This window comes from Serpula lacrymans (assembly GCF_000218685.1).
Source record: "Serpula lacrymans var. lacrymans S7.9 unplaced genomic scaffold SERLAscaffold_7, whole genome shotgun sequence".
Lineage (NCBI taxonomy): Eukaryota > Fungi > Basidiomycota > Agaricomycetes > Boletales > Serpulaceae > Serpula > Serpula lacrymans.
Genome location: NW_006763296.1, coordinates 555,448 through 582,877, shown reverse-complemented (window position 1 = coordinate 582,877; position 27,430 = coordinate 555,448). Strand labels below are relative to the sequence as shown.

At 46.0% G+C, this 27,430-nt stretch overlaps 9 protein-coding genes across 9 annotated transcripts in view; 3 read left to right on the top strand and 6 right to left on the bottom strand.

Annotated features, from left to right (window-relative positions):
- The window catches only part of SERLADRAFT_369602 (uncharacterized protein), a gene marked incomplete at both ends in the record, with an annotated part of 3,937 nt that extends 687 nt beyond the window's left edge, over window positions 1-3,250 (top strand). Inside the window, one exon of the mRNA XM_007318319.1 lies at window positions 2,651-3,250. Within this exon, the coding sequence (XP_007318381.1) occupies window positions 2,651-3,250 (600 nt within the window). The remainder of the gene's footprint in view (window positions 1-2,650) is intronic.
- A 5,051-nt stretch (window positions 3,251-8,301) lies between these two features.
- SERLADRAFT_415489 (uncharacterized protein) lies at window positions 8,302-11,142 on the top strand (the record flags this gene model as incomplete). The annotated part of the gene is made up of 14 exons (XM_007318318.1): window positions 8,302-8,545; window positions 8,607-8,685; window positions 8,742-8,869; window positions 8,923-8,940; window positions 8,988-9,009; window positions 9,060-9,143; window positions 9,209-9,407; window positions 9,519-9,772; window positions 9,819-9,843; window positions 9,896-10,138; window positions 10,193-10,395; window positions 10,450-10,518; window positions 10,566-10,893; window positions 10,959-11,142. The coding sequence occupies 14 exons, from the start codon at window positions 8,302-8,304 to the stop codon at window positions 11,022-11,024; spliced, it is 1,962 nt and encodes a 653-aa protein (XP_007318380.1).
- A 74-nt stretch (window positions 11,143-11,216) lies between these two features.
- On the bottom strand, window positions 11,217-13,652 carry SERLADRAFT_356047 (uncharacterized protein; the record flags this gene model as incomplete). Its single annotated transcript, XM_007318317.1, has 7 exons — window positions 11,217-11,633; window positions 11,696-11,827; window positions 11,888-12,500; window positions 12,560-12,640; window positions 12,700-13,226; window positions 13,290-13,403; window positions 13,434-13,652. 7 exons carry the CDS (start codon window positions 13,542-13,544, stop codon window positions 11,364-11,366), a joined length of 1,848 nt encoding a protein of 615 aa, XP_007318379.1.
- A 710-nt stretch (window positions 13,653-14,362) lies between these two features.
- SERLADRAFT_467528 (uncharacterized protein) lies at window positions 14,363-17,171 on the bottom strand (the record flags this gene model as incomplete). Its single annotated transcript, XM_007318316.1, has 8 exons — window positions 14,363-14,846; window positions 14,905-15,409; window positions 15,468-15,848; window positions 15,908-16,209; window positions 16,267-16,525; window positions 16,580-16,678; window positions 16,737-16,758; window positions 16,821-17,171. The coding sequence occupies 8 exons, from the start codon at window positions 17,075-17,077 to the stop codon at window positions 14,548-14,550; spliced, it is 2,124 nt and encodes a 707-aa protein (XP_007318378.1).
- Window positions 17,172-19,482: 2,311 nt separating this feature from the next.
- SERLADRAFT_467522 (uncharacterized protein) lies at window positions 19,483-20,731 on the bottom strand (the record flags this gene model as incomplete). Its single annotated transcript, XM_007318315.1, has 1 exon — window positions 19,483-20,731. One exon carries the CDS (start codon window positions 20,624-20,626, stop codon window positions 19,805-19,807), a length of 822 nt encoding a protein of 273 aa, XP_007318377.1.
- Window positions 20,732-20,749: 18 nt separating this feature from the next.
- Window positions 20,750-22,164, bottom strand: SERLADRAFT_467519 (uncharacterized protein; the record flags this gene model as incomplete). The annotated part of the gene is made up of 5 exons (XM_007318314.1): window positions 20,750-21,171; window positions 21,240-21,365; window positions 21,417-21,672; window positions 21,759-21,860; window positions 21,932-22,164. Coding segments are annotated over 5 exons (1,008 nt in total), but the record flags the coding sequence as incomplete, so codon positions are not given.
- Window positions 22,165-23,166: 1,002 nt separating this feature from the next.
- SERLADRAFT_467514 (uncharacterized protein) lies at window positions 23,167-25,056 on the bottom strand (the record flags this gene model as incomplete). Its single annotated transcript, XM_007318313.1, has 4 exons — window positions 23,167-23,805; window positions 23,873-24,472; window positions 24,532-24,837; window positions 24,914-25,056. 4 exons carry the CDS (start codon window positions 24,992-24,994, stop codon window positions 23,344-23,346), a joined length of 1,449 nt encoding a protein of 482 aa, XP_007318375.1.
- A 691-nt stretch (window positions 25,057-25,747) lies between these two features.
- SERLADRAFT_467513 (uncharacterized protein) lies at window positions 25,748-26,459 on the top strand (the record flags this gene model as incomplete). The annotated part of the gene is made up of 5 exons (XM_007318312.1): window positions 25,748-25,878; window positions 25,949-25,970; window positions 26,031-26,094; window positions 26,144-26,216; window positions 26,280-26,459. 5 exons carry the CDS (start codon window positions 25,786-25,788, stop codon window positions 26,340-26,342), a joined length of 315 nt encoding a protein of 104 aa, XP_007318374.1.
- A 138-nt stretch (window positions 26,460-26,597) lies between these two features.
- Window positions 26,598-27,402, bottom strand: SERLADRAFT_467511 (uncharacterized protein; the record flags this gene model as incomplete). Its single annotated transcript, XM_007318311.1, has 2 exons — window positions 26,598-27,026; window positions 27,081-27,402. 2 exons carry the CDS (start codon window positions 27,358-27,360, stop codon window positions 26,911-26,913), a joined length of 396 nt encoding a protein of 131 aa, XP_007318373.1.
- Window positions 27,403-27,430: the final 28 nt, after the last annotated feature.

Genomic DNA, 27,430 nt, shown 5'->3' with positions numbered 1-27,430 from the left:
TGCTCGAATACAGATCTGTAGCATAGCAGGCGTCGCTCGCACGTGGTAAGCTTACAAATAACTATGTTTGACTTACCTCGAAGAACGTATTTTTGTTTTCCAGGTTTTTTGCTTTTGTTTTTCATGGATATATTTGGCTATGCACCCAGTGCAGTGGACCCTACTCTGTAGTACACCACCCCGGTTACACTGCCACTGGTACATTTCAAGTGGGCATTTTCTTGATGCACAGTTATGCAGGGTCTTGGTTGAGATCCTCTGGCGTCACTGACAATTTGTGGGCGAGAGCCACAATCATAGCTTGGGCAGATTTAATGTCCACTTCTACTATAGTCCTGTTTATGAGATATCCGGCTGAGGATGAGATGATGAAAAAGGAGTTTGGGAAGGAGTGGGAGGAGTGGGCAGGGAGAGTGAAGTACTGGCTGATTCCTGGTATCTATTGAGTTGGCATATACTGATCTTCCTTTTGATGGTGCTGGTCATATCTATGTAATTGATTATTCCCCCAGTTTCTAAAAGCAAGAGTACGATTTGGCAACCATACCGCAAAATTTCATTATATTTCAAGGGGAATATAATGTCAATGTGCTGTGTACCCTGTTCAAGGTAACAGTTCATATTTGCGGAACATCATTTCTCAGGAGTGCCCACGCATTCATGGCCGTTGGTATCTGTGTGAGCTCAGCCCGTTGTCATATCTCTATGCACTATTTACGAACACATTAGATTTGAATTCATCTGAACCAAATTGTTCATGGCAATGATTCTTACTCAGCTCAACTCCTCCAAGTTTCTCATAGTTCATCTGATGTTCCTATTATAACAACATTTGAAATCATGATCTGTGCGTAACCTGTTTCGGAAGTCCTTGACTTCACTGATCTTATGTTGTTTAGTGATCTGGGACAAGTTTTTCTCCTTCTTCAATGCCCTCAAAACTCTAGTCATCCGAGAATTTATATGAACCATTCTCACCGCCCTAATTTTTGCACTGCAGCCCCCAACCAATTCACCCAAAGTTCCTCACATTCCTAAGCATTTCTGTCAGGCGGATATTACATGATTATTCATACCTGATCCAGTGACTTCGGCTGCATTAGCTTCTAATCATGTGTCAGACTCTGGAAGTCAAGGTCAATGCCAAGAATATGCAATTTACGTTTACCGTAATACTCATTCCTTGGCAAGTTGTTCTTAAGGGCCAGATGAGTTGGCATAAAGGTCTTTATCCATAGCAATGGTCGCATGTGCCCCACCATTTTGTGTGGTACTGCATTTCCAGTTTTGGTCTTTCAAGTACCTGATATCCATTTTCTTTAGGATAAAAAGGCCACGTCCCAACAGCTTCGAGCATAATGCAAAATACCCCATGTCTCTTCTCAAGGCTGTCCTTCTCCTGTCATCAGCTATAGGCTTACATGTCACCATCACCCCTCCGCATATTGCTGATTGTCAGGAGCTAGCAAAACCTTCCTTTTGCAAAATTTGTTTCAGCTATGTTGCGGCAAGTGTAACAACCAAGAGTTTGTATACTCTGGCGCACAACTCAGACAAAGCCATAAAGGTAGTGAGGGGAGTGGTTACCCTTTAGGATAGGACCGAGTTAGTTGTGGGTAAACAACAGGAGGACTCGCTGAGGAGTCTTCTGGATCTATTGGGTATTTATATTACTACAGGTTATTTGTACATGTGTACTATATAGTTGATGGAAGCAGTGGCTGATGATGTCATGGGGCACAGCCCGTGTGACCAGCTCCACTGCGTGAGAGTTCTGTAGCCATAAATAAAGAAAAGCAGCACAGCGTGAGAAAAGGGGAGTTTGAACAAAGGAAGGTGCCGCATGGCACAGTGTGTGAAAACTATAGAAGAAAGTTGAAGAGGAGAATGAAATTTAAAGGTCCGAAAATTGTGTTATCGTAACAGCAAGTATTTGGCCAGTTAGGGTGCTCATCGAGGTCAATCAACTGTTCGAGTAATAACTGACAATTATAATTTTAGTCAAGCACCTGGTTACTCACCTTAGCTCAGATCACTGCCATTAGACTGCTGCTACTTCCTCCTTTGAAACTTCCACCAATTGTTCACGACATCATAAATGTACTAGGAGGCCCAGATACTTGCTCTATAACGCCTCCTTTTTTCATTGGAGCCTTCCTGGCAACGCTTGGTGGTCTTTTGCATTGGGCATGTTATTGTGCTCTTGGACCATCATTCACCTTCCATCTCAGCGGACGCAAAGACCACCGACTCGTCACTACTGGGCCCTATTCCATCGTGCGCCATCCAAGCTATACAGCCGGTATAATATACATGCTTAGCATTATTGTGATGCGGCCTGTCATGATGTTGTAACTCCCTTCTCGCTGGTGTGTCATCGATCATCCCCCAAAATTGGACTTGAGCGGAACTTATCAGTCTTCAGACGCTCCGGATGCACCACTTGCCTGAGGATATTCATCATCTACCTGTATTTGTCATTCTCATTACTATCACTCCTCTGAATGCTCCCACTCTGCAGGTGGTAAAACCTTCCTTTCACGAATACATTTTTGAATGTACTATCATTGCAAGTCTGCGGCCGCTTAAAGTATTTACCTACATCAGTCCTTCATTCTACTGCTCAAAGTACAACATATATTTGTTCCAGGCATTGTTCTGGCTATTCAACATTTGTCAGACTGCCGCTATTGTGCTGCCACTACTCCCTCCATTAAGTCTTCCGCCAGGTGCTCTCACTATCCTGAATTGCGTGGTGTTGGTTAGCTCAGATGCCCGCCCAATGACAGCTCCATTTTTTGTTGGTGCTTCCCTCATGACTGTTGCTGGTATTCTCCGTTGGACATGCTATCGTGCTCTGGGACAACTATTTATGTTCAACCTTGGTGTACACACAAATCACCAACTGATTACTGCTGGACCCTACTCTTTCGTATGCCATCCAAGCTATACCACCACGGCGATGTGTTTATTAGGTGTTCTCATGGTGCATGGTCATTTGGGGTCATGGTTAAGAGATTCTGGCGTTACTGGTAATATGTTAGTGAAGGTTACAGTGGTAACCTGGGTGGCTTCAATGATCATTTCAGTCTTCATTCTGATTAGGAGATGTCTGGCTGAGGATGAATTGATGAAGAGAAAGTTTGGGAAAGAATGGGGAAGAATGGGCAGGGAGAGTGAAGTACCGGATGATACCTGGTATTTACTGAATCTTACGGAAACCAATTTACCATTCACTCGGATCTACTAGCCGCCCAGCATGCACACATGCAAGCCGCTTGGCTTTCTCATCCTGACGTGCCGTCAATAGAAATATCTATATCTTATTCAGACTCATTGTCTAAAGTGACAATGGCCTGAAAAAATCAATGAGCTACTACTACAGTGCACTACCAGTCCTTTTCACACCAGATCAACCCACGTGCCTCAAGCTCAATACAACACATTAACTAAGAAACTAAATAGACAGAAACTCTCTGATTTGTATAATGCGAACAGACATGTATACTCTATATATTTAATTGTGTAGATGAACAAGACCGACACTGAGAAATCTCCTGGCCAGCAGCGTCACAGCAAAACATTGCCTTTCACGCTGTGACGGTGTGTGATGGCATATGATGTTCCTTATCACTCATCATCATTTGTTGTCTCCTCGCGTTAAGAATAGAAACTTCACGATGCGTTCACCAAACACATGCCCTGTCACACTCTGTCACGCTTGACCCCGCATTTCTGCCTGATAATCACCAAATGCCCTCTGGAGCACGGAGATTTGCTCCAGTCCATTGTGTATGGAGAGCAAATTTATGCGGAATATGCTGTGGTTGTAGAGACACCAATTACATAGGTATTACTGGGCAGATAATTGCTCGGGACTGCAATGTAAAGTTGCTTCACACTGTAAATATATGATGAAATTGTACAATGATCAGCATGGCCAGCTTCACTCACAGCGCAGATTTTGCTCAAACATGGTAGAACTATGGCCAAAGGGCCTCTGAACATATGTACACAATGCCACAGGCAAATACTGAAAATCAAACAAGTTTTAGTAATAGTACTGTTGCCAACTATCCTCCTATTCAAAGGGACCTGCAAGCAAAACTCTTAGATGGATACAAGTGTCCAGTTGTTCCCCCATCCTCATTTTCAGAGCCAAGCAGCCTAACAGATTTAGAGATCCACAGCCTCAAACACTACATTGCATGGAAGAAGTCAAATGGTACTGTCAAGGCATATGAACTGCATGCACAGGTATTACAACAAGCTAGTCAGTTAGACATATTGTCACTATATGCTGTTTGCAAGCTGGCCGGATCTCTGGCCAAGGTTGAGCCTGTAAAGATTGATATGTGCCCAAGGAGCTGTATTGCATATACAGGGGACTTCAAGGACTTGAAATCTTGTCCTCACACTATAAAGGGCCGGATTGCATGTGGAGAGAAGCGCTACATTGCTGGATCTAAACCTAAGCCCAGAGCACAAATGCTATATGTATATTTTATCTCAATCATTCAAGCAATGTTTGCAAACAAGCAATCATCACAACTCCTGCGATACAGAGATAGATATTTACAAGAAACACTAAAGTTACTTGCAGTTGGATCTCAAAGTTCTGGGGTGCAGGCTCAGGCAAGATATTCTGACTTCCCCAGTGGAAGTGTTCATGAACATCACTACAAAAACATGGGGTTGTTTCAGGATGAACGTGACATTGCTTTTGCACTATCTACTGATGGTGCTCAGCTTACTATGAAGAAACAGTCTGATAATTGGATATTAATTCTGATATTGCTCAACCTCCCTCCAGAATTGAGGTACCATTCTAACAATATCATATTAACTATGGCCATTCCAGGACCCCAAAGTCCAGAAAATATTGAATCATTTGTATATCCCCTTTTTCAAGATGCAGCAAAATGCAGTCAAGGCATATGGATGTGGGATGCTATAGATTCCTCCTACTTTATAAACCGCATGTACATGTCTATGATACTGGGAGATATATTAGGCTCAGCAAAGTTAAATGGAATGACTGGACATACTGCAAATTATGGTGATAGATTTGTTTTAATCAAAGGGGCCAGATCCAGTCTTGAAAAAGGTGCTAAGGCTCAGTACTATCCATTATCACCACCAGAAAACCAGAAGTATAACAGTGAGCGCCCCACATACAACCTGGACAATTTGCCAATGTGTACTGAAGAGCACTATTGGAGTACAATCAATCAACTCAATGATACTACAGTCAAAAATCTTCGTGCTAAAATCACAAGAGAAACAGGAATTTCTCACATGCCTCTAGCAGCAGCAAGCCCAGCATTTATTCATCCTTCTTCTTTTCCAGTTGATCCTTTTCATTTACTTTTTAAGAATATTGTTGCATTTATATGGGATTTGTGGACAATCCATAGCTCACAATCTGAACCCATCCACCTCAGCACACAAAAGGCAGAAATGTTTGGTAAACTAGTTGCTTCAGGAATATCAACTCTGCCACCCTCTTTTTGTGGCCCAGTTCGTGATCCCCTCTTGAAAAGGCAAAGTCAATACAAAATTTATGAGTGGATGGCATTATTGTATTGGTATATAATAACAATTGGCATTGAGCTAGGGATGAACTCCTCAGTGCTTCAGAACTTCTCCCATTTCATGGCTATATTTGAATTTGCTATGACTATCAAAGCAAGAAGCACTGAAGATTTGACTAATCTCCACCAGCTCATCAAAGTATTCTTAACTGATTTTGAAAGAATCTATGTTGGAATACATCCTGAGAAGATTTCAAGGTTTTGATTATGTATTTTCCAGTTGGTCCATGTTCCTGTGTATATTGAGTGGTATGGATCACTTCGCCTTGGCTCTCAAGCTACTGTGGAAAGGACTATTGGAGAAATTGGGCACAAGATCCGTTCCAAAAAAGCACCTTTTGCAAATTTAGCTAATCTCATCTATGAGAAAGAAGTCATGAAAGCTCTCCTCTCCTACTACCCTGAATTGCAGACTGAGCTAGGATCCAAGAAAATGGCCTTATTTTTTTCCAAGGTTCCAATCAGAAAACGTGAATATAAACCTGGTCAAAGTTTTTTTATTCATATACAGGCTATCTTGTCCTGGGAAAAAAGGTCCTTTGATCCAAATATACCAGTCACAAGGTGGGGGAAAATGCATGTGAGCAAAAAAAATGTCTTGAACACCCAGATAAGTGAACTACATGGACACCCTCCTTCAAGGTCACATCGTTACTTTGAAGGAAATGATGCAAATTTGGTCCCAATCTTTGGTGAAGCAATTGCATTCTATGAAATTGAAGGACTTGAAGGAAATACACAGCAATTTGTTGTATATCATCCCCTTGTGGATGTTCATTGTACTCTAAATGTGTGGAGAGGAAAATGGGCCAAAGATATTAAAGTTCTTCCTATTTCTTCTATAGTTGACATTGTTGGGATTTGGTGTTACAACAGTAGGGTATATGTGCTTCGAAAACATCCAGGGCTTGAGTGGCTGACTGAAGAAGAGCTTGAGAAACAGAAGGAAGGTACACAAGTTGAGGACTAGTAAGTAGAACCATTTGTACAAATGTTGTATTATAAATGTTATTTTGTCACAATTTATGCCATTGCTTTTCCTGAGTGTAAGTTCAAAGTAATGTGCAGCATTGAGACTTAGTGAATTCACATAAGGAGTAGCCTTTGCACCAAAATATGACTATGGTATGACTGTACTTGACTGTACAACATTATATGTGACTACGTTTCAGTCTCAATTTCCAAATTTATTTTCAATGTTGTCAACTCTGTGACTATGTGGGTAGACTTTGACTTTGCGTGACTATGCTATGACTATCTGTGACTACACATGACTCTATGTGACTGAGCGTTTTTACTGAGAGTCACCGTTACGTTAACGTTGGGTGGAAGTTCTCTTCCGAGTCTTTTCCTCAGCCTTGCAGTGACTCGTTAACCTTGTCCCAGGGTCACTTCTGATGCTGAGTGGACTAGCCCAAACCATACTTTGCTCGAGCTTTTCTATACCTTAGATTTGTCTTTTACAGTGGTGTGGTTGGCGAGGTACGTGGTCTCGATATTTAATATAGAAGTAGCACTAACTCCTGACGTACTAGGATGTCCCCTGGAGCTTGAGTCTCACTTGTAGGCATATTACAGCTATCTTTCACGATGGATTTCAACCGCAGAATCGCCAAATCATACCAGTTGACTAAACACTTGGGTTATGGCAGTTTTGATGCGTGTTTTTGTATCTATCTGACATCGACAATGACAATTTCAAACATTCACGGCACGTCACACCATGGTTAGATCGTGTATATGGTGCGACACGCTTTTTCGCAGGTGCTCAGCCTCTGACAAAATCGAACGTGTACCAGGTGTTACGTTCCCCAGCAGCGTCTGCTAATACCATATGAAGACAAGCAACCTGGTAAAGTGCTAAGCATTCCTCGGTTACACTGGTCAGGCACGGAAAAATATGCCAACATCCTTATCTTCGATGTCCTCCGGTCCACGCTAGAACACCTGTGCCGCTTCTGCTCGGAGTATTCAGGCTTTCTTGCACTACCGTCAGCTCCACTTCGAGGATCAACCTGGTTACGATCATCTGCGCGGACTACTGAGTAGTGCGATACGATGGCATGGTTCGGTAACATTGTGAAATTATGGAGTAATCGTCATGTCGTCTCCCCTGTTAGACCAAATCACTGATGCTGACAGTTTATACTTTACATATAGTACATTGAGAAATTGGGAGTTTTACATAACGTCTCCAACTCACCAGCAGCTTCTGCGGTGCTTCAGTTAGGTATTGCCAATTTCCCATCGATAGCGGCTGTCAATAACATGTTTTATTTGCTCCTTCGATTAGGTGTTTCCGTTTTGTGTGCACGCGCATGACGTGTGGGTCGTTCCAACGCACAGACAATCTTCTCAAGGTCATGATATTTAAAGTCGATAAGCTGGGTACTGGTAGCCTCATCACCTGAATGTCGAAAACAGAAACCTCTCGTAAAGCCTGGGTTGATCGAATCTATTATAAGTTAAGATGGGCCCTGTTTCCGGTATGTGTGTGAGTCTACTCATAAAGTAGAATCGCTAAATCTGAGTGCCATATATAATATGCAGGTTCGCCCACATCCAACCGGTAAGCTGGAATCCTTTGGGCCTCCTTAAATCTGGCAAAGACTTCGCATTTTCTCTCTCTCCCTCCCTCCCTCCTCTCTCTTTCACACGCACACACACGCAGTCCTCTAAAAAACGCGAAGACATATATATTTACACGATGTCATTATATCTGGCTGGCGGAATGCGGAAAATACTTGATGCACTTCCTATAATCCGGGCTATCTTCCAGGAAGAAGCCGGGTACTATCGGTACATCTCAGGAGGATTGCTGGCCATTCTCGCCATTAATCTTCGTCACTTTCTTGTGAGGAGGTCAAGATTTGTCACTGATTATTCTACGGTAGCTCGTCGAGTCAACGACTTGAGTTACGATGAGTTCGACGTCGTCATCGTCGGCGGAGGTATGTTACAAGCTGGGTGCATATTATTAGTACTTAGGGACTTACATCAAGTATGTTACAGGAACGGCTGGCTGTGTACTAGCTTCTCGTTTGACAGAGGATCCTTCTTTACGCGTTCTAGTGATAGAAGCAGGTGGAAGGTGAGTTCGTTCATGTATAGCTTTGTGCAATTCAAACATGCTCATAGCTCTTGAAGTGGGAAGCAAGTACTTGAAAGTAGACTTCCTTCAGCATGGGGCCCTGCCCTTCGAACTCAATATGGCTATCAGCTTTACACAACGCCTCAAGTACACGCGAATGGCAAAAAGAAATACATGCCTAGAGGTAATAATCAGTTTATGATTCATGTTCCAGTGCCATACTCACCATATTTGTAGGTAAACTGTTGGGAGGATGTAAGCTTTGTAACCTCCTGCGCTAACTTTGGACTAACAACCTGAAGGCTCATCTGTGAATGCGATGATGTTAGTATTTCTTGTTATCGGTGTATTTCTGACCTGACAGTCAATATCAGGGCTCAGTATGGGTCACCATCAGACTTTGATGAATGGGCGCAAGTCACGGGCGATCAATCGTGGTCATGGAGCAGCTTTAATCGGTAAGGCGCTTGTGGGCTACAATCTTTAACTTTGATGCTGACACGACTACGTTCAGTTACTTTAGAAAATTCGAAAAGTTTACTCCCGATCCAAGACTCTCTCAGACTGATGCCTCCCAGCGCGGGACCCAAGGTCCCGTAGAAGTTGGCTACTTCACGAATATGTGGAAGGGCTGCGAATTTTTTATCAAATCAGGCATTAATATTGGCATTCCGCTGTCCCCGGACTTCAACCTTGCTGAAGGATCTATAGGGATCAACAGGGTGAGTCATGGGTCGATGTCATATCCCGTCAACTATATCCACTATACTCACTTCCATGACCCGTGTGGCCCACCAAATTACAGTTAAGTCAGTAAGCCTTCCCATTCTCAGTTCCTTCTCTCATTCGCCCATTCTGGTGTAGTGACATACGTTAGCAAACGGCGTCAGAGGGTGTCGACAGAAACTGCTTATCTCACGGACGCAGTTCTATCCCGGAACAATCTCAAAGTGGTCGTTCATGCCCGAGCCACAAGAATCCTGTTTGAAAAAGTTGATGGTCGTATTCGTGCAGTTGGAGTGAATTTCACATCATCGCAGGGTGGACAGTCTTTTCAAGCTCGTGCTCGGAAAGAAATCATCCTGTCGTAAGTTATGATTAAGTTCGTGGTTCAGCAACTTACTGTGATCTAGGAGCGGCGCATTACACTCTCCCCATGTAAGCATAAAACTATCTTTGTTGTTAAGAGTACCGTTTGAATCCGTTTTAGCTCCTGATGATTTCGGGCGTGGGGCCTGCTGATCATCTTAAAGGCCATGGGATACAGTTAGTGCATGACCTCCCCGGTGTAGGCTCTCATCTGGTTGATCACCCTGTTGTCAATATACGTTGCAAAGAAAGAACAGGCCTTACATCTAACTTTTTGAGTGCAGTCGGTTTTCTCAACACCATAAAATTTGTCAAGGCGATGGTTCAATACCAGCTCTTTGGAACAGGCCCGATAGCTTCCAACGTAAGTCATTCTCTTTCTTTTCACAAGGTAATCATAAATGATATCCATTTGTAGCTCGGAGAGGCTGCTGCTTTCTTTCGATCGGATGACCCCATTGTCTTTCCCTCAAAAGATTTTCCTGAAAAGATTTTAGACAGCACCTCTGGTCCTGAAAGTCCTGATCTCGAAATTATCCATGCTCCACTGGCGCTGGAAGATCACACCAATGTTTTTGAACCCAGCATTCATGCGTTCAGTATGTATGTAGCATTGCTAAGGTGTGATAGCTATTTACCTCCCCGACTCAAAATGTCATTAACACCTCTACTCAGGCCTACCAGTGTAGGCACGGTTCGACTCAAGTCTGCTAGCCCTTGGGAAGACCCTCTGATCGATCCGAAGTGAGCCATTATGTTGATAAATCGCCATAAACTAATGCCTAATCAAGCTATTGTCAAACTCAACATGATGTTGATGTTCTCGTTCGGGGGCTCAGAGCGGCTTTAAAGATTGCTCAAACGGAGCCGCTTTCCTCCATCGTCGATGCTGATAGCAAACATCCGGGGCTTGACCATCACCTTCCGTTCCTAAGCGATGAAGAGCTCGTTCAAGTAGTTCGTGACCGCGTCGAGACATTATATCATCCCAGTAGTACATGTCGCATGGCCCCATTGAAGGAGAACGGTGTTGTTGATTCCCAACAACGGGTATACGGAATCCAAAATCTGAGGATATGCGATGCTTCAACGTTCTCAACGCCAGTGTCAGGACATCCGGTATTTCAAATTTCCCTCAGTATGAATGGCTTAAACTTGCAACTGACAAGGCAATTTATGGCTAGGCTGGTGCATGTATTGCCGCAGCAGAAAAACTGTCTGATATCATCAAGCTCCAGTTGGCTAGCTAGGGGGCCCCTGCTTTTTTTCACGCCAAAGCACCCGCACCCATAATTTTGTGCCTAGTAGTCAAAATCCTGGGGTGGCCTTTTGACCAGGACTATAACATGTGTCTTACGAAGCTCTACGAGAATAAATATCAATTTTATGTGCAATGATCGACTCTATAATCGTCGAGTCCAAGAGCAACAACATGCAAATTTCATAAAAAAACAGGAGTAGCATTTATAAAGAGCAAGGAACAAATTTGCATGAACGTAACATTGTATCAAAAAAGCATGTTAAAACCAGTATCGCGCCATAGTAATATACACCGTCGAAGATCCGCCCCAGAGTGTTCCACATCCCTGTCACTCAAATTTAATAGGTTCAATCGTCTTTGGAGACGGTATACCAACGAATCCGGGCGCGCCTCTCTTGGTTGGCGAACTACTGGCATCTTGTCCTTCTCTAGGTGTCCTCGATGACCTCCCAAGCTTGCTTAAAGCGGTTGGAGGAGGGCCAATCAATCGCGATACTGTCCATGGGAGCTCGTATCTCGACCTCCCAACGAGTACAATATATCGTGCTAGCTCAAGGTGGAGAGTTGGATAATATGTAGTCGATGCCTTGCGAGCAACCTGATCCCATGACGAAATGCATTAGCTGAAAATCTATACGCAAAACAGAAGAATGAATTTACCAGAATGATTCGTTCCAATCCAGAAGCAAAGAGGTCTGAATGGAACCTGTATCCTGACATCTCATACTCTTTTGGATGACCCAAGTCTTCTGCAGCCTTCGCAATAGCGTTTATAAGTTTAAGGTGTGTGGTCTACACGGGAGGAAGGAAACGATCAGCGTAAAATAATAGACATTTATGATGCTAACTGACAAAATAACCCATAGCTTCGAATTCGACGCCTCCTGTCATACCTCCAGGGGCTCTTGGTCTTTCTACCTTTCCTTCGTCCGTATCGGCAAGATTCCATATCGTATTATTTGGATGACAAAATACCCAAAAGTAGTCTCTGCAAATATCGGATAGTTCTTGCAGATACGTTTTATATATTCTAGGTCGATGGAGTGATTCGATGAATGCATGCGGGGATACCGGCGCAGCAGGAGATTCTGTAGGAGGGGGTGCGGGTGTCAAGAGCAATGCACGAATAAGCGAGAAAAACGTTTTGTGTGGGACAGGTAGTGTAATGAGGTTGCTAGGAGCGGGGATGGAAACAGTAGATTCCCAAGCCTCCCTGCGAGGCCTTCCCCCTGCAGAAGGAAGAGATGACGAAGGATAGAGGTCAAATAGAATAAGTAACAGATCAACGATGAGTTGTCGAGTGGCGACTTCGCCAGGTTTCTTGTCCGAATAGAGCAAGGCGACAAGTTGAACAAATGGAGTTGGGCTGGAGCTTCTGAGAGCAAAGCATCCTATGGAAGAGGTGGAGAGTGCTTTGAAGCAACGCAATAGTTCGTGCAAAATCTGATCATCGTGTTGTTCTTCCCTATGATACCGGTGAATGAGACAAATCAATATATAATATGAGGCAAGCTAAAGACATACCTCCACTCAACTTCTAGTATCTCATTCAGCCTAGTCAGCAGTGCGTTGTAACCTCCGAGACGAAGAAATTCCTGTGACCAGCTAGGGAGGCGGATGCATCAAATTGTGTGGCATGTACATGACAAGGTAAAGAAAAATACCTAGCAGACTCGTTTCGCAACATCAGTCTGAGCTTCTTCACCGTTTCCACGTCTAATTGTGTACTAGAAGTGCCTGTCATGATACTGCAAAACTTGACTGGTGTAATGTTTTTGGCGGAGCTTTTTTCCTTTCCTTTGCCCGCGATGAGGTCACCAGGAATGACAGGAGGAGCTTGTCCGCGAGACAGGGTATTGTAGGCATCCATTGATGAGCCGCGCCCGTGGCCAGACGGAAGTGCGTTGAGTGCATATACGGAGGCAGATGCTTGGCTTGCTATGGCAGAGCCTGAAGTAAACCCAGCAGTCATGGGAGGCCTAGAAATATCGTAGCTGATCAAGGGCTTCAAGTGGTTAGGAGATCCCAAAGATTCGCTGCTGTGTGCTTTTCGGAGCGTTCGAGGAGTAGGAGGTGGTGAAACGGGTGGATTGTGCGTAAGAACATGAGACGACTTGAGCATGGCAGCTTTCACCGTTGAATCCATGCCAGCCAGTTTAGGGCGTAGTGTAGAAGGTATTTGCAGGTCATCCTATATAAATAATGATAACTCGCTTGTACCGGCTATGCAAGACAACAAGTAGTGTTTACTCACCAGTAGCTTGTCAAATGCCTGGTTCATCATCACTGGTTCCACTGGTATGTCCTGGACGCCTTTGCTACTTTTCTGTACCTTGGCAGACTTTGTTGTGCCTTTGTTACCAGCTGCCTTGGATGACTTCGCTGGCGCGCCGGACACGGTGGTGTCTGGGATATTTTCCTTGCCTTGGAGGACATCGTCTCCAAAATTAGTAACCATGGTGAACTCAGACGAAGATATTCTCTTTGAAGGCAATATTCCTTTGAACATTGTGCAGAACGGTGATTGTTTCGTATGCTTCGCTATGTGTTTACCGTAGCCAAAGTGTCAAGTGTGGGTTCAAAAGGAAAGAGACCAAGTGCAACATGCAACCGCAATGCTAAGAATTACGTACAGAGACGCGGTTCGTCTTTCTGAACGTGATGATCACGTGTCTTTTATTTTTGTGTATTTGCGCCTTTGGGCTGTGTGCCGGTAATTGTTTCTTATACCCGGCACCACACCTCTGTTAAAAGATCTGAAGTCCGAGGATGCTGGTTTTCTTGCTCAAGCGCTCAAGGTTTTCATTGTGTCCTCGATCTTTCTGAATTGCGCCTTGGACAGCAAAGAAATCAAAATCACAACGGAGACCGTCATCTCGCACCCTTTATTATTCCAGCCACCAGGTTGTGCTATCACAACACTGAGCGCTGGGCTCTATTGACATCAAGCATGGCACCGGCTACATATGTTCGTAAGCTTATCAGCGCCATACAGCACTGGCGACCTACAAAGTATTTGTTTTGCGCTAAGTACGGGAGCCTCGGGAGGCAACGGGTTTGAAACCTCAAGGCCGTGCAGGTATGCCTTCTCGTAATTCGGTGTATTTTTGTTTTTCTCGATGATCATTGGTCGTCAGATGTACAAAAGGGGAAGTGGAATTCCCGGTCAATCGGTATATATGGCCCTCTGCACATTCCTGTCTTCTGACACGCCTTCCGCAAAGCTCACAAATGATGGTCTATGTCACTGCAGATCAGCCTGGCTATATATGCGCAACAAGGCTTCATATACACTTCATATTTCATCTCGCGAAAGTTCTCAGTGGTACGCTGGCATATTTTATCTTTATTAAAGTATCGTTTTGCTGACGAGAAGTGGTACCATATTAAAAGAGTACAAAGTGAGATTCAGTCACAAGTTTAAACCAAGCCGCTATTAGAGCACTGAACAGGACGTATCAAAATGAATCAGTTGAAGAAGGGGGGAAAAACGACGGATACGAGGTGGAGCTTTATACCAGCAACAAATTGAAATTTGGACTGCTCATCATCTCCCGCCATTCTACACTCCCCCCATGCGAGTCGCGTTGCTGCCACAACACCTCCATGGCTCTGCGTATCTGGTGTATGTTTCCAAAGCATTCATCCTGCGTTTGCAACCTTGCCTTGATTGTCTCGCGCTTGATTCGATCATCGGTCATACATCCGGCGAGGAACAATGGGAACATCAGCGAACGGTCGACAACTGATGGATGGAGTTGATTCATGGTATTCATGATGCTGTTGACTGATTCTATAATTTCGGGCACGCCTAAGATCAATCGACCTAATCAGCGACACCTCGAACTACAATGCAACTAGGTACGTACCCGGATTAGAATCACTCAAAACTGTATGCAAATATAATACGGCTGCTTCTCGGAATAGCCCAGCTACAGATCGACGTGCATCTTCTGTCGGAAATGGCGCCATGGCTTGTCCTCTAGTCGGTTCATGTGGCGAATGAGATCCCATACCTAGCGAAGGAAAGTGGGGGTGCAAGGGCACGGGATCCACCTCTGAAAACGATGTTGGGTCTGGATGGCTACGAAGGTGCTGTTCAATTTGATCTCCTCGTCGAATAAGCCCCCTCATACTCAAGGAACCTTTGCGCATCTCCTGGACCTTCCAATGTGATAAAGTCGATATCTCCGCGAGAGCCAATAAAACGTCATCTGGACAACCTGTCAAATTGTCCATCCGAAGGACAAAGTCCTCAATGGTACTTTGATGGGAAGCTGCCCAGTAGCCACTCCCACCACGGAAGAGACGCCGGTAGAAGTCCATGTATCTAGGTGGTCGCATCAGGCTAATGCTGGACATAATGTCTAACCACTGTATAGTACAGGTATCAAATCACATCCTTCAGACGTTGATGTGGAGTTGTACTTACCATGGTTGCTTTCAGAGCCAGCCTTGTCGGGGCAGTCATGTTGAGCATAGCCAACTTCGGATTCTCATTGCCAATAATGCCAATTTGTGTGAGCCATCTACAAGAAAAATCCAACATGGGCCGCCAATCCGTCGATCCACCAGACAATAAGGAGAAGCTAAGCAAGTGTAAAGCCGCTATAGCGTCTGATTCACGAATATGTCCACCCATGTTCCCTGATATCTGGCTTAGTGCGTTTTCATAGAACGCCCGTGCTTGTGCATTATCAAGGCTAGGGTCGGACACTTGTAGATTGTGAGCCATGCGCATTCTGTTGAAATGCAAATTTGCTAAAGCGCATATTGAATTGGTCACAGCGCCTTGCGGTTCTTGGAGGACCAGCTTTATCCCAAAAGTTCGGATTAATGAGACTCACGAATTCAAGAGCCATTGAGACTCACCGAATATGTTATGTTGGTCACGTTGTTGCCAGCAAAAACAAATTGTAGTTTCCGGACATGCTCAAAATAGTACAACACATGTTCTTCCTGGAAAACACTTTGACTGGGCAGAGGGGACAGGCCGTGGGGTTGCGGATCATACTCCACTGTTGTATTCATTGCTCGGAAGGGATCAAAATGCCCTATATCTGGAGACAAGCCCGACTGGTGTGAAGGGGTCGATGGCGAGAAAGTGATGTGTTCTACGCTGTGGAGGTTGGGGTCGTTGTAGGTAGGCATTTGGACGTTTTGTGGTAACTGCGCTAAAACTGTTAGTCAGCACCTTGGCATCCGTTCTACTCGGTATCAAAAGCTCCTACCGAAGACAGGCAGCAATGTGGGGTTGTTAATATGACCGTGTGGAGGGTGCACGAAGTCGAAGTTATTTGTACTCGAATTCTCTATAGGAGTTCCGGGAGTTCCTCTTCGACTGCCCGTCTGGTAAGGTCGCGATGAATACGTGGGAGATGCTGATGCCGTGGCTTGTAGTATTGTTGCTCGTGGTTGGCCACGGATAAGACCGGCTCGTGTGAGTTGCGCCTTGATGTCCGCTTTGTATGCTTCGACGGCTTGTTTATCCTAATGGGAAGGTCAATGGTAAGTGATAAACAAGGTGGACTCGAGTGCACTTACCCGCATCCACTCTGGTCTTTTAGATCCCCATCCTAGGCACTTGATTTTCAATCGTATACATGTCTGGCAAGAATCGTTTTCTCTCTGTTCGTCACATTTCTATTACGCCACATGTGTCAGTTGTTTGTGGAGGGTCAGATGACTGGAGTACACAAACCTTTCTTCGTAGACGACAAGTCCTGCCATACGCAAGCGTATGAATCAGGATATGAATGATGATAAGAGGAACGATAGAGCGTACCAGCAACCGCCTTTGCTCGCGGACGAGGGACGAGGGAGATCTATGGGTATTTTGCTTGGAGTGTCTCGAGACTGAGTACTTTGTGAGTCTGTATCGTCCGATGTTCTATAACCTGACAGTGGAGTGGGGACGATAGAAGGTGAAGTATTACTGGAAGGGTTTTCGGATGAAGGAGACTGACTCCCGCTTGCTGATGCATTGTAATTTTTAAAGCTCATTGTGCCAGTCTGTACTCGGGAAGTTTGTTGGAATAACATGAAGGTATGAGTCAAAAGCGAGACTTAAAAGAGAGAGGTACAACAAACAACGTCACGGTGTAGCCCGAATGTATGCCGTTGGGAAATCGGCTTCAAACAACAGAATTCACCGACAGCAGTTTAAGAGAAAAAAATCGGAGGTCGATCGCAAAAGAAAATACGGCGTGATGACAATCGAATTCGGTCACTTAAAGAAGCTTATGATGACACGCCAACAGGGGCGGTCACCAGGGAGGCTGAGGCTGCTCGAGACGAACACAGCATGCAGTCCGTTTTTGTGGGATAGGAATTGGGAGCTATTCTCGGAAGAAATCTCCGGGCAAGAAGGCCTGGTTAAGCATCCCCATCGGCATAGGTTATCGAGCGATGACGGACCAGGAAACCTCCGTCTTGATTACCACATGAAAGCGGCGGCTATTGGGAAATACAGTCATATAAGGAAATTCTTCTTTTGAACTTGTTCTCTTTCGTCCAGCTGCTTGCAGGGTGATCGTAATTTCGATACGACGAGGGAACATATCATTATCTAAGCATCCGAACCAAAAGGTATTGCAGTCGTGTCGAGAGACGTACGAACCCTCAGAGGCTCACGCTACCGGTGCAGAAGCGAGAACGAGGACAATGCGAGGACCACACTGGTATCTGCTGTGTTCGACATGGGACACCGTAATAGTATAATGGACGCAATTCCCTGGCGAATCGGGGAACACAGCAAAGCTCTGCGAGGATGGAAAAGCAAGAAAAGTCTGTCGGTGACAGCCACATTGACAATCCACGACGATTGCCAGTTCGTGCCTGAATGACAATAGTTGACGGAGGCTATGAGGGAGCACCTGACAGACACCCAGTATCAGTGATCGATGGTGATCGTTCGCAGGTACGTGGGCATGTTCTTTGGGACTCGAGGCGAGGTGTGTAGTTTGATGAGCTCATGCTATATACACGATGCCCATGAGGGTTTCCCACTGTGATGCGCTAACAAATATCGAGGCGCAACTTGCATATTTCCGTGATATAGTCTGACTCTCGCGAAGCCTGCAGCTTTGAAAACACCGTTGTGGTCGTCTTCACAATCTAAGGGTAGCTTGCCTTTGTCGTCAGGTGAGGCATTATGTCGATTCGGGGGGAATTGCTATTACGAGAAAGGATTGAATATAGAATGTTCTCCACGGTTACTACATGCAAGCAAGCTGTGCTGGGGGAGTGCCAGTCGAGATCATGTCTCAGCTAAACATGGCCAAGGTTTGACGCCCACTGACACCCAGGCTATGCATGGCGCCACTACTGGAAGTTGCAACTGGATTGTTGAGCACATTTAAAAAACACATTACTGCTATTGGACAATGCTATCATCGAATCAGCGAGGTTATCATCAACAGCCTAACTGGCATGTGCATGATCACACTAGTACTTTGACCGTACATGGTTTAACTGAAGATGACACTGGCACGTTCGAGAAGTAGATAACAGGTTCTGGATCAACTCGAAATCCTGACGCTGGTATTGACACCATTATTGCAAAACATCATCCCAAGACACCGGGAAAGCGTTCATGACCATGATTTACGTTCATGAATGGATCCAATTCAAGCGCAGGAGTGAAAGGACCTTGAATTCGAAGGTCGAGTTCGCGACCAAACCTGATTAGACCAACCGACAGGTACTCTTCCCGTTCGTCGGACTATTCCAGATGGAGATAGCACCGATCACGATAGATAGCAAAGACGGGATATACAGTTGACCACAGAACAAAACAGGCCCCTCTCCCCTTGCAAATGCTCCTAGAACCTTCTGCATCTGGCCCCGTATCAGCAATCGAACCTCCTGCTTCCAGTTGTTGACCGTCCCGAGCAGGTGCCGAGCCCTCCCAGAATGAAAACAAGAAGACAGCACTCGGGTCCTACGAACTTTTTTTCACAGACGGGAAGTTCGAATCCCAGATACGTTATTTGGATCACGTTCCCCCCTTGTAAGCCAGGGCCGCTCTACACCCACATGCGAAATTGTCCGAGTCGGGACCAGCGAGGGCCAGACCCAAGACTTTGTTTACGAGGGGCCCCATATACGAAATCAATACAAGTTCGCAGTTCTTAAAGAAGCTTTATGGCCGTCATAAAGGCTCCTTGCAGCATGGTGCTATAGGGCACATCACGGTACGATTTGCTGACTGAAACAAACGTTTCTGCGTGAGTCCGGTACTTATGAAACAGATATTATTATGAGACCCCCAAGGAATTGTGGTGAACGGGACATCTTTATTTACTGTACGGCATAAACAGATCGGAAGCGTTGCTGTAAACCACCGCGATGCAGGTCATACATGATGCATGATGATCGAATGACTCACAGAATTGCTGCTGACAGATGCGCCCGATCAGCGTACTTCCCAGTTTCCTCTATCAATTGTGTGTAAGATGCTGACGAATGATAATTAAAAACGACATTTATTCCTTGTAGTTATGATTGAAAATGTTTGGGGATGATTGGTGAGTATAGTGGAAGGGAAAAATAAGTTGCACAGAAACTATCGAAACAAAACATGGAGCAAAATACAAATGTGTAGGTGTAGGGTATTATTGGTAGATTTGAGAGAAACACGATTCGAAGAACATAGCAGAGGTCATGACGAAAGGAAGGCTTCGAGCCTAGACTGTTTTTGGGGATAGAAAGTGGATCCATAGGAAAAAGAAGGGGGAAATAGCAGAACATTTGCACACTTTGACCTCCTCAGACGAGGAGCACAGTTGATTCGCGCATAACCTGCCGCCAATCGACGGGTTGACCACTGGCTCGTTTGTTCCACACCTCACGCATGAGCGTCATCACAGTAGAGCAGTTCCCAACCGACTCCTTCTGCTGTTCCTCGAGACGTTTGAGGAAGTACGCGCGGTATCCCGTATTGTCCGTGAGGCAGCCGCAAATGCAGATACTGAACACCACACTGCGAACCACAAAGCGTGAAGTCGTAGTATACTCTGGAACTTGTTGCAAACACTGTACTGTATCCTTCACGCCGTCAACGATCTCAGGGCATCCTGGGAAATCTCCTGATAAGACGGAATGAAGGTAGACCCGTGCAGAGGCACGAAATACCTCAGACGTGAGGTGGCGCCGTGTCTCGAGTTCCGCATCTACGCTTAGATGCAAGTATTGCGGTGGTCGTGGTCGTGGTCGTGGATCAAGGGTTTTTTCTATTTCAAGTCCCCTTTGTACCAGCATTGGTACGCTGAGACTGCCTTTATGCCTTTCATTCATCTTCCACACCGCTAGGTCGGCGATCTCTGCCAATGCGCGGACAATGTGATTCTCGCAACCCATGATGGGAAGCATGGACAATCTAGGGTCTTCGAGCACTTCAACGCCATCAAATGTAGCAGGGGCACGGTCGCTGAAGATGTCGCGGAAGACATCTATGAATCGTGGCTTCCTGACAAGTGTCGCCGATGCGAGAACGTCAAACCACATGGCCGTTTTAACAATCAAGCATACAGTTTCGCTACATCGCGAAAGACAGTCTGCTGGGCCTCGATACTGTGGAGAGTACAACATTCTGAGTGAGAAAGCGCAAGAAACCTCCAAGAAGTTCTGCCAATGTCCACTGCCCCCAGAAAAGAGGAAGTAGGACACGACACAAAGACCAGCTAGAGCATCGCCTTCCGTGAAAGTCTTCTTCAATGGCATACGCTGAACACGTTGGAGTAGCGCTTGGCTTTCGTTTTCGTCATCGTAGGTGCCGACACGTTGAATGCTCTTGCGATGGAGGTCGGATAGGAGACAGGCAGCATCACGCGCAGAGTCACTTTCGTTGATGAGCCTCCATACGATACTGTCAATAGATTGGTCGGCATGCAGATACTGGATTTTCAAAACATTTTGCATGTAATGGGACAGCAAAAGATCCTGAGAGTTTGCGGTCATCCTTGGCATGAAACGGTTATGTCCAAAATCGCCACTGACGCCAACCGAGGCAGCAAGCGGGTACTCTTCCTCCTCAAAATATGCATCGTTACGATTATAGGAAGCAGAAAAACTGCTCGTAATTGCTGGACTAGTGTACGTTGTGAGCTGACTTGAATTCGCTTGATTGTTCGGCCCTGCCAACAAAGGAGGGCGTTGAGTACTATTATACATACATATATTTAATAACGATACGAGTTCTTACATGAATCTAAGCTAGGAGTCATAATAGAAGTTTGATAGTGAGGAAGAAGGAGATCTTGTGGATACAATGGCCCTCGAGAAGGAGGAAGAGGAGAGTCAGGGCTCAACTCTTGCATTGGGTGCAAACCTGGAGAAAATGAATATACGTAGATAGGAAAAGAATCGTGAGGTAGCTCACTAGTGCCATGAGCGTAAGGATGAATGTCACGCATCGGGTGGTACTGTGAGCGTACATGCATCTCATCACCCGACGAAACTGATAAAGTGGGGGTTCGGGGACTGCTACTGGATGAACTATGCTCCAGTGTGAGGGGTAAAATAGTAGGTTCCAAATCAGAACTGCGAGGGCCTGAACCCGAATGGCCCTTTATCTTTCCCTGAGCAGCCAAGAAAGTCTTGATTTTCTCTCGTAGTTCTACCACGTTGCGGTTTTCCTACAGAGACACGAAGAATTATTTAAAAAAAACCGAAAATAAACAAAAGTTTTTTTAGAGCGAGGATCGATAAGGAAAGAACATACCCGCAGCCACTCTGGACGTTTCGCACCAAAACCAAGACATTGTAGTTGTAGGCGAACGCAAGTCTGACAGTGGCCCTTTTCATCTGCTTGCTCATCGCACTTCTGTAAGACGCGCCACTTGTGAGTAAAGAGAGGAAAAGAAAAGGAGATCTATTATAAGGGTGATGACTGACCTTGCGACGTATTCTGCACGTGTAACAGCCCGACTTGGCGCGCACTGCACCTTTGGCCTTTGGCGCTCCGGCCCTCCGTTGCTGTTTTGGAGAGGGGCCCATGGTGATGATATGATCGAAGGTATGGAACAAGAGAAAGACTAGAGCAAGAGAGTATGAGATAGTATGGTATATACGGAATTATACAAGAAGGTATATGCGATGTGGGGGAGAGGGGAGAAGGGGCACAAGTCGCGTTCTAAGCCATTCAGGCGGATATAAGTAACGCACGACGAGACCGGGAGACATGCGAAACGGACGATTGGATGTACTTTCCAATACGGAAATATAGTGGCTGGAATAACAGACTGGGTCTCGGGGTCCTGCACGAGCACGGATTCGGAAGGCAGCATGGGAACAAGCAAGGGACGAGATCTGGACGAGAATCTGAGTTGGACCTGCACCGGCAACTGTGGCGTGTCTCGGCAAGACGTTCAGTGCAAATATTAATATTTGTGCATGTTGGACCCCGTTTTTTCAATTTGCTTCCGTAGTATGTCGACCACGTCCAGACGGTTCCATCGCTGTCTTCCAATTTGGATGCTCGTTGATCCATCATCTGTCCAACAGCACGGCCTCTTCTCCTCTCAACACACTTCCAGTCTACCCTTGTATGGAATCACCTCTGCCACCGTGACACCTTGCCCATCCCCTCCTCATTGCCCCATACACCCACTGCGCTTTCCGTGTCCGCGACCAAATACCAGCTCACCGCCACATCTCTGGTTAGCGTGCACGAATCTGCGATACCAGGTGGCAGTGCCATCAACACTATACTTAGTCACGTCATCCAGTCACGTTCTGGTCAGGTGTCTGTCCTCTATCCAACCTCTTGGTTAGACGCCAGTGCATCCTCTCTTCTTGGCTTCGCAAAAACCGCTGAGGTCGGAGCCTAGCTGGGAAGTCGGAGAAAATAACGGCGAATGCTCCTAGAAGATGTCCTCTTCAGTCCCTGGTATCTAGTCTAAACGCCGGGCTAATCCCCCGCACACTCAATTAAACCTTACTACTGGTCCTCCGGCCTTGTCGGTTTAGCGCCACTCACTTACTAAGCTCCTTCCATGCCCGTGTCCGACCACTTGGATTGCTGTAACACTTATCTCTTCTTTATCACATAATCTGTTCACCCAGAAGAACATCCCCGCTTTTTCTTCTTCGCAGATTAGACACAACGACACAATAGAAGCGTTTCATGGAACGATACAATCCACACTAGATATGAATCGAAGTGAACAGCCACACTAAGCTGATAGCTGATGGGTGAAATGATGTTACACAGCACCGGAAACAGAACCAGGGTAGTAACGTGAGAGTGCTGGTACAATTACAATGAATCTGGAGACCTGTTTGGATGCCGTTTATCTCTAGATCAATCATCTCTCCAGACTTCCCTCCGGTATGGGCACTGCCGTGCTCGTCCCGCTGACACTCAACTTCCTAACCTTATTTCGCAATCCACCACTCCCTGCAGATCCTACCCCACCACCACTACCCTGACCAGCGTCAATGCTTCCTGACATCGCCCTCGAGGCGTTGCTGCTCGACTCCCCAGGGACAACCCCAGCTCCTGTTCGTCGAGCAATCAGCGCCCGTATGGCGCTTAACCATTTAATTTCCTCCTCTTCGCTAGGTGCACAGAGTAAAAGTGTTCGCTTAGTCGTTACAATTTTGAACGTGTGGGGTCCATGACCAGAACTAGAGACCTCGGGAGACGAAGAGGGTATCGAGGAAGTTGCCGTGGGCGGTGCACTAACACCGTGCCTGTTTGCTTTTATGTCGAATTCGAGGGCGTCAAGAATCTCTGAAAATGAGAACTGCCGGTGTGGCTTCGTGTCCTGTGAATGAGCACGCATCCTATTAGATTGCTATGTACTCTCATTAAGATCATGGGATGACATTTACCATATGGCTTCCAGAGTAAACCAGCTTTTCACCATTCAGTACGAACCACCGCTTGCGCCAATTATGACGCTTCGAGCCGCACTTCATCAAGTAACCGGAAAGCACTATCTTTGTAACGTCCTTCGGCAGTCCTTGAGGACGCGAAGGCGAGGAGGCGATGACAGGTCGAGTCTGCGAAGAACTAGAATAAGTCCGTACCGCGCTAGGAGAGGCATCTTCCGAGTCCGAGGAAGTGATATTTTGAGAGACGTGAGAAGGAGGCGATGGCGTCACGGGAGGTGGATGTGAGCTGCCCTGTGTCCCGGGTATTGGTATGGGTGCTGTAGCATAAGAGTTTTGCGTCGATGTAGCCATGAGGGACTCGCGAGCTTCTTGGATGGCTTGAACCCACTGCTGCACTTCCTCTGCACTTACAGCCTGAAGATAAAATGTCCTCACCGCAGAGACAAGCCCGAAAGTGTTGGTGTGTTTCTTGAGTGCGACGGGCGTGCATGAGTGTATGTCGGAGAGGTCGAGAAGGTGGAGTAGCTTATACTCGGCTGAAGTCTTGTAGTATGCCAGATGCGCAGGACGCAGGACAAACCATCTCTTTTTCCAAGTCTGTGGATAGTTTCGTCCGTACCCAATGCAAGAAAAAGATTCTTCACGGGGGTACGAACCTTACGCCGTTCACCCTTCTTCCATAGATACCCTGCCTTGATGACACTTTCATCTGCCGAAACTCGCGTCTTTCCATGTTTCTCACCCCCCTTCCAGCCTTCTTCGTCGTCCTCGTCGTCCTCGTCCGACTCTTCACCACTCCCTGATCGCCGCTCAGCGATCGAAGAGAGCGGTGGTTGTGATGAGCTTCCACCAAGCAACACCCCGCTAGAGCTTAATGATTGCGTAGACAGCAAGTCTGGAGATAGCGCAGAGTCGGAGTCAGATTCCGTTCCCGAGACGTGTGTTTGTGCCAACGCGGGGATCTTTGTATGTAGCATATCAGAATTACAAAACAGTGCGACAATCTGACAGGTTAGACACGAAATGTGATGTACGTACCTTTCTTGGCTTTGCCACAGAATGAACTGATAACTTTCTTTGGATTTCCTGTGCAGATGGTTCAGGCGCCGGCTTTGACATGGTTTCGGCCAGTGCTCTGAGGAACGTATAGTTGTTGTATGCGTCGTTGGCTTGAGGACAGCGAGGAGAGGCGTACGCGGTTAGAGCTGGCGGAGTTACTTTTCTAGGTCACATGATTGTCACACGGTGTGACATGGCCGCTCGATGATTAACAAGAGTGGCTTGGTCCTAGAGTTCATAACTAGTGGTATTGCACTTCTATCTCGTGACGGGGATCGCATCCAGGAGTGAGCGTCGCATACACAGCTCGGGATTCTAAAAGTGCCTTGGGTGTCGTGTGGCTCGATGGCATGGTCCGATTTCGTTTAGATTGAGACAAGTACTACTATTCGGCTCTAGAATCTCCACAGCTACTTCCATATTCCATTCGCCATTGTTCTTCGTCAAATGTGATTGCGGTCATTGAACTACCTTTGTGTGCTATCGCGAATCAGGGACTTTTGTTCGTGAACGTGAACGCGTGCCTTGGATCAGTGGCATGATGCTGGGTAGCATGGGTTGTTCGACGAATGGGGTCCAAGCTTCTTGTTAAACGTTAAGCTGTAAGGTGCACCATATGCATTGGTGCTAGTATTACATGACTATAGCCAGCCTTACACGGTCCTTATAACTAGAGTACAATGACTCAAAGATCCGACATGGATGAGGAAAGAGGATCGCCTCACTAATACCGTGATTGACTGTAAGTGGCACCTCTGTATCCAAATAAGGAAATGATAAATTTGCGATTATTATCTTATCTGAAAACAGATCGATTTCTTTACCGTTAACTTATATCTGATACATCCATCATGTCTGAATCCAAGTTCGAGAAAGCTGTCAAGTATGTTCAGGGTCTCCCGAAGGATGGTCCCGTCAAAGTGTCTCAAGATGATCAACTTGATGTGAGTATCGCCATGGAGAAAAAACATTGATTTGCTGATAGATTCTAATCATCACCTCTTAACACCACAGTTTTACAAGTACTACAAACAAGGTCGGTACAGGATGCTATCCGTTTCATATCATAGGTAATGAATGATATGTGCCGTAATAGCTACTATCGGAGACGTGAACACCGCTAGGCCTGGGTTGTTGGATTTCGTTGGCAAAGCTAAGTGGTAAGCTTATCGTATACGTGCAAAGAACGAGATCTAAGACATTTGATAGGGATGCGTGGAACACTGTAAAGGGCACAACCAAAGAGGATGCCGAGGCTAAGTATGTTGCCAAACTCGTGGAGGTAAGTTTATAAATCAGGCACTATCCTAACCCCGAGTGGCTCATCTTACATGCCTTTTTCTAGATTCTCAAGAAATACCCTGATAACGAAGAGAACAAGGCATTTATTGCAGAGCTCGAAGCTTAGCTTGAGACCCTGTAGCTGGTAACGGTGTATGACAAAGCATGTAATATATACCTCGCGATGACGACGGAGAAACAATCCTGTGTTCAGATCCTCGACCAAAACCGTGTGTTACGATCTGGAAAATTTCTTGTGATGTTATAGTTTCTGGACTTCCATTGGGTAACAGATATGATCGATTATGACATACCTGTGGCTCTGCCTGACGGACAGGATAAAACGAGGCTAGACGCTCACCACGAGCGGCTGCAGAGTGGCGCCTGTACCATATTGTTGGCGCCTCGTGTTGGTGCAGCACCTCGAACACTGTGCGTATCACAGTATAAAAATAGGGGCCGTATACTTGGAGAAGGGGTGTTCGAGGACCACATCAAAACTATTCCAGAACGAACGTTAGTGCCGACCACTGCGGCTCTGCAATACGGAGTGGCCGGGACGGGCGCCATTGGCACTGACAGACAATACCAAAATGGGGGAGAAGTGGTGATGAAGAATAAGAAAGGAGAAGTTGGGTCATTCCAACTAAGTCAACAAGTGGAATAGAATCTTGCAACGTGTAGCGCAGCCTTGGTCAGCACGGCCGATGCTGAACCAGTAGAATAGAATTGAAAGAGGCGAACGCCGTTTGACCGCCGTAAGTGCTATCGTGCGCTATCGCTGACGTGACTGGGTGGCATTCTTGGCTATCTGGGCGAGTAATGAGTAGTGCGTAAGTACGTCCACAAGTGCATGCAAAGTTACCGGATTGCTGTGTTGATATTCCCTGGCTCAACATCGCCGTTATTCCCCTAAGCCTAAGAAAAGCAGCAGACAGACCTGCAGAAGGTCTGTGGGGTCGAGTTTGTTTCCTTAGCATCCCGGCGGTCGCGCATGACTCGGGAATCGGTCCCGTGCAGCGATTCGTATTCTTAATATATGGGATATGGCCAGATAAGCAAGAAAGAACACCTGGGAAAAGGAGTATCGTAATCATTTTACCCCAATCCAATGGGTGTGAGGCACTCAGCCTCCAAAAAACCATCTATCAGATGGCATTGCACAGCTTGCCGTTGTCGTCGACGGGGCCAAGTCGGATGCGTAGCTGCTCCGTG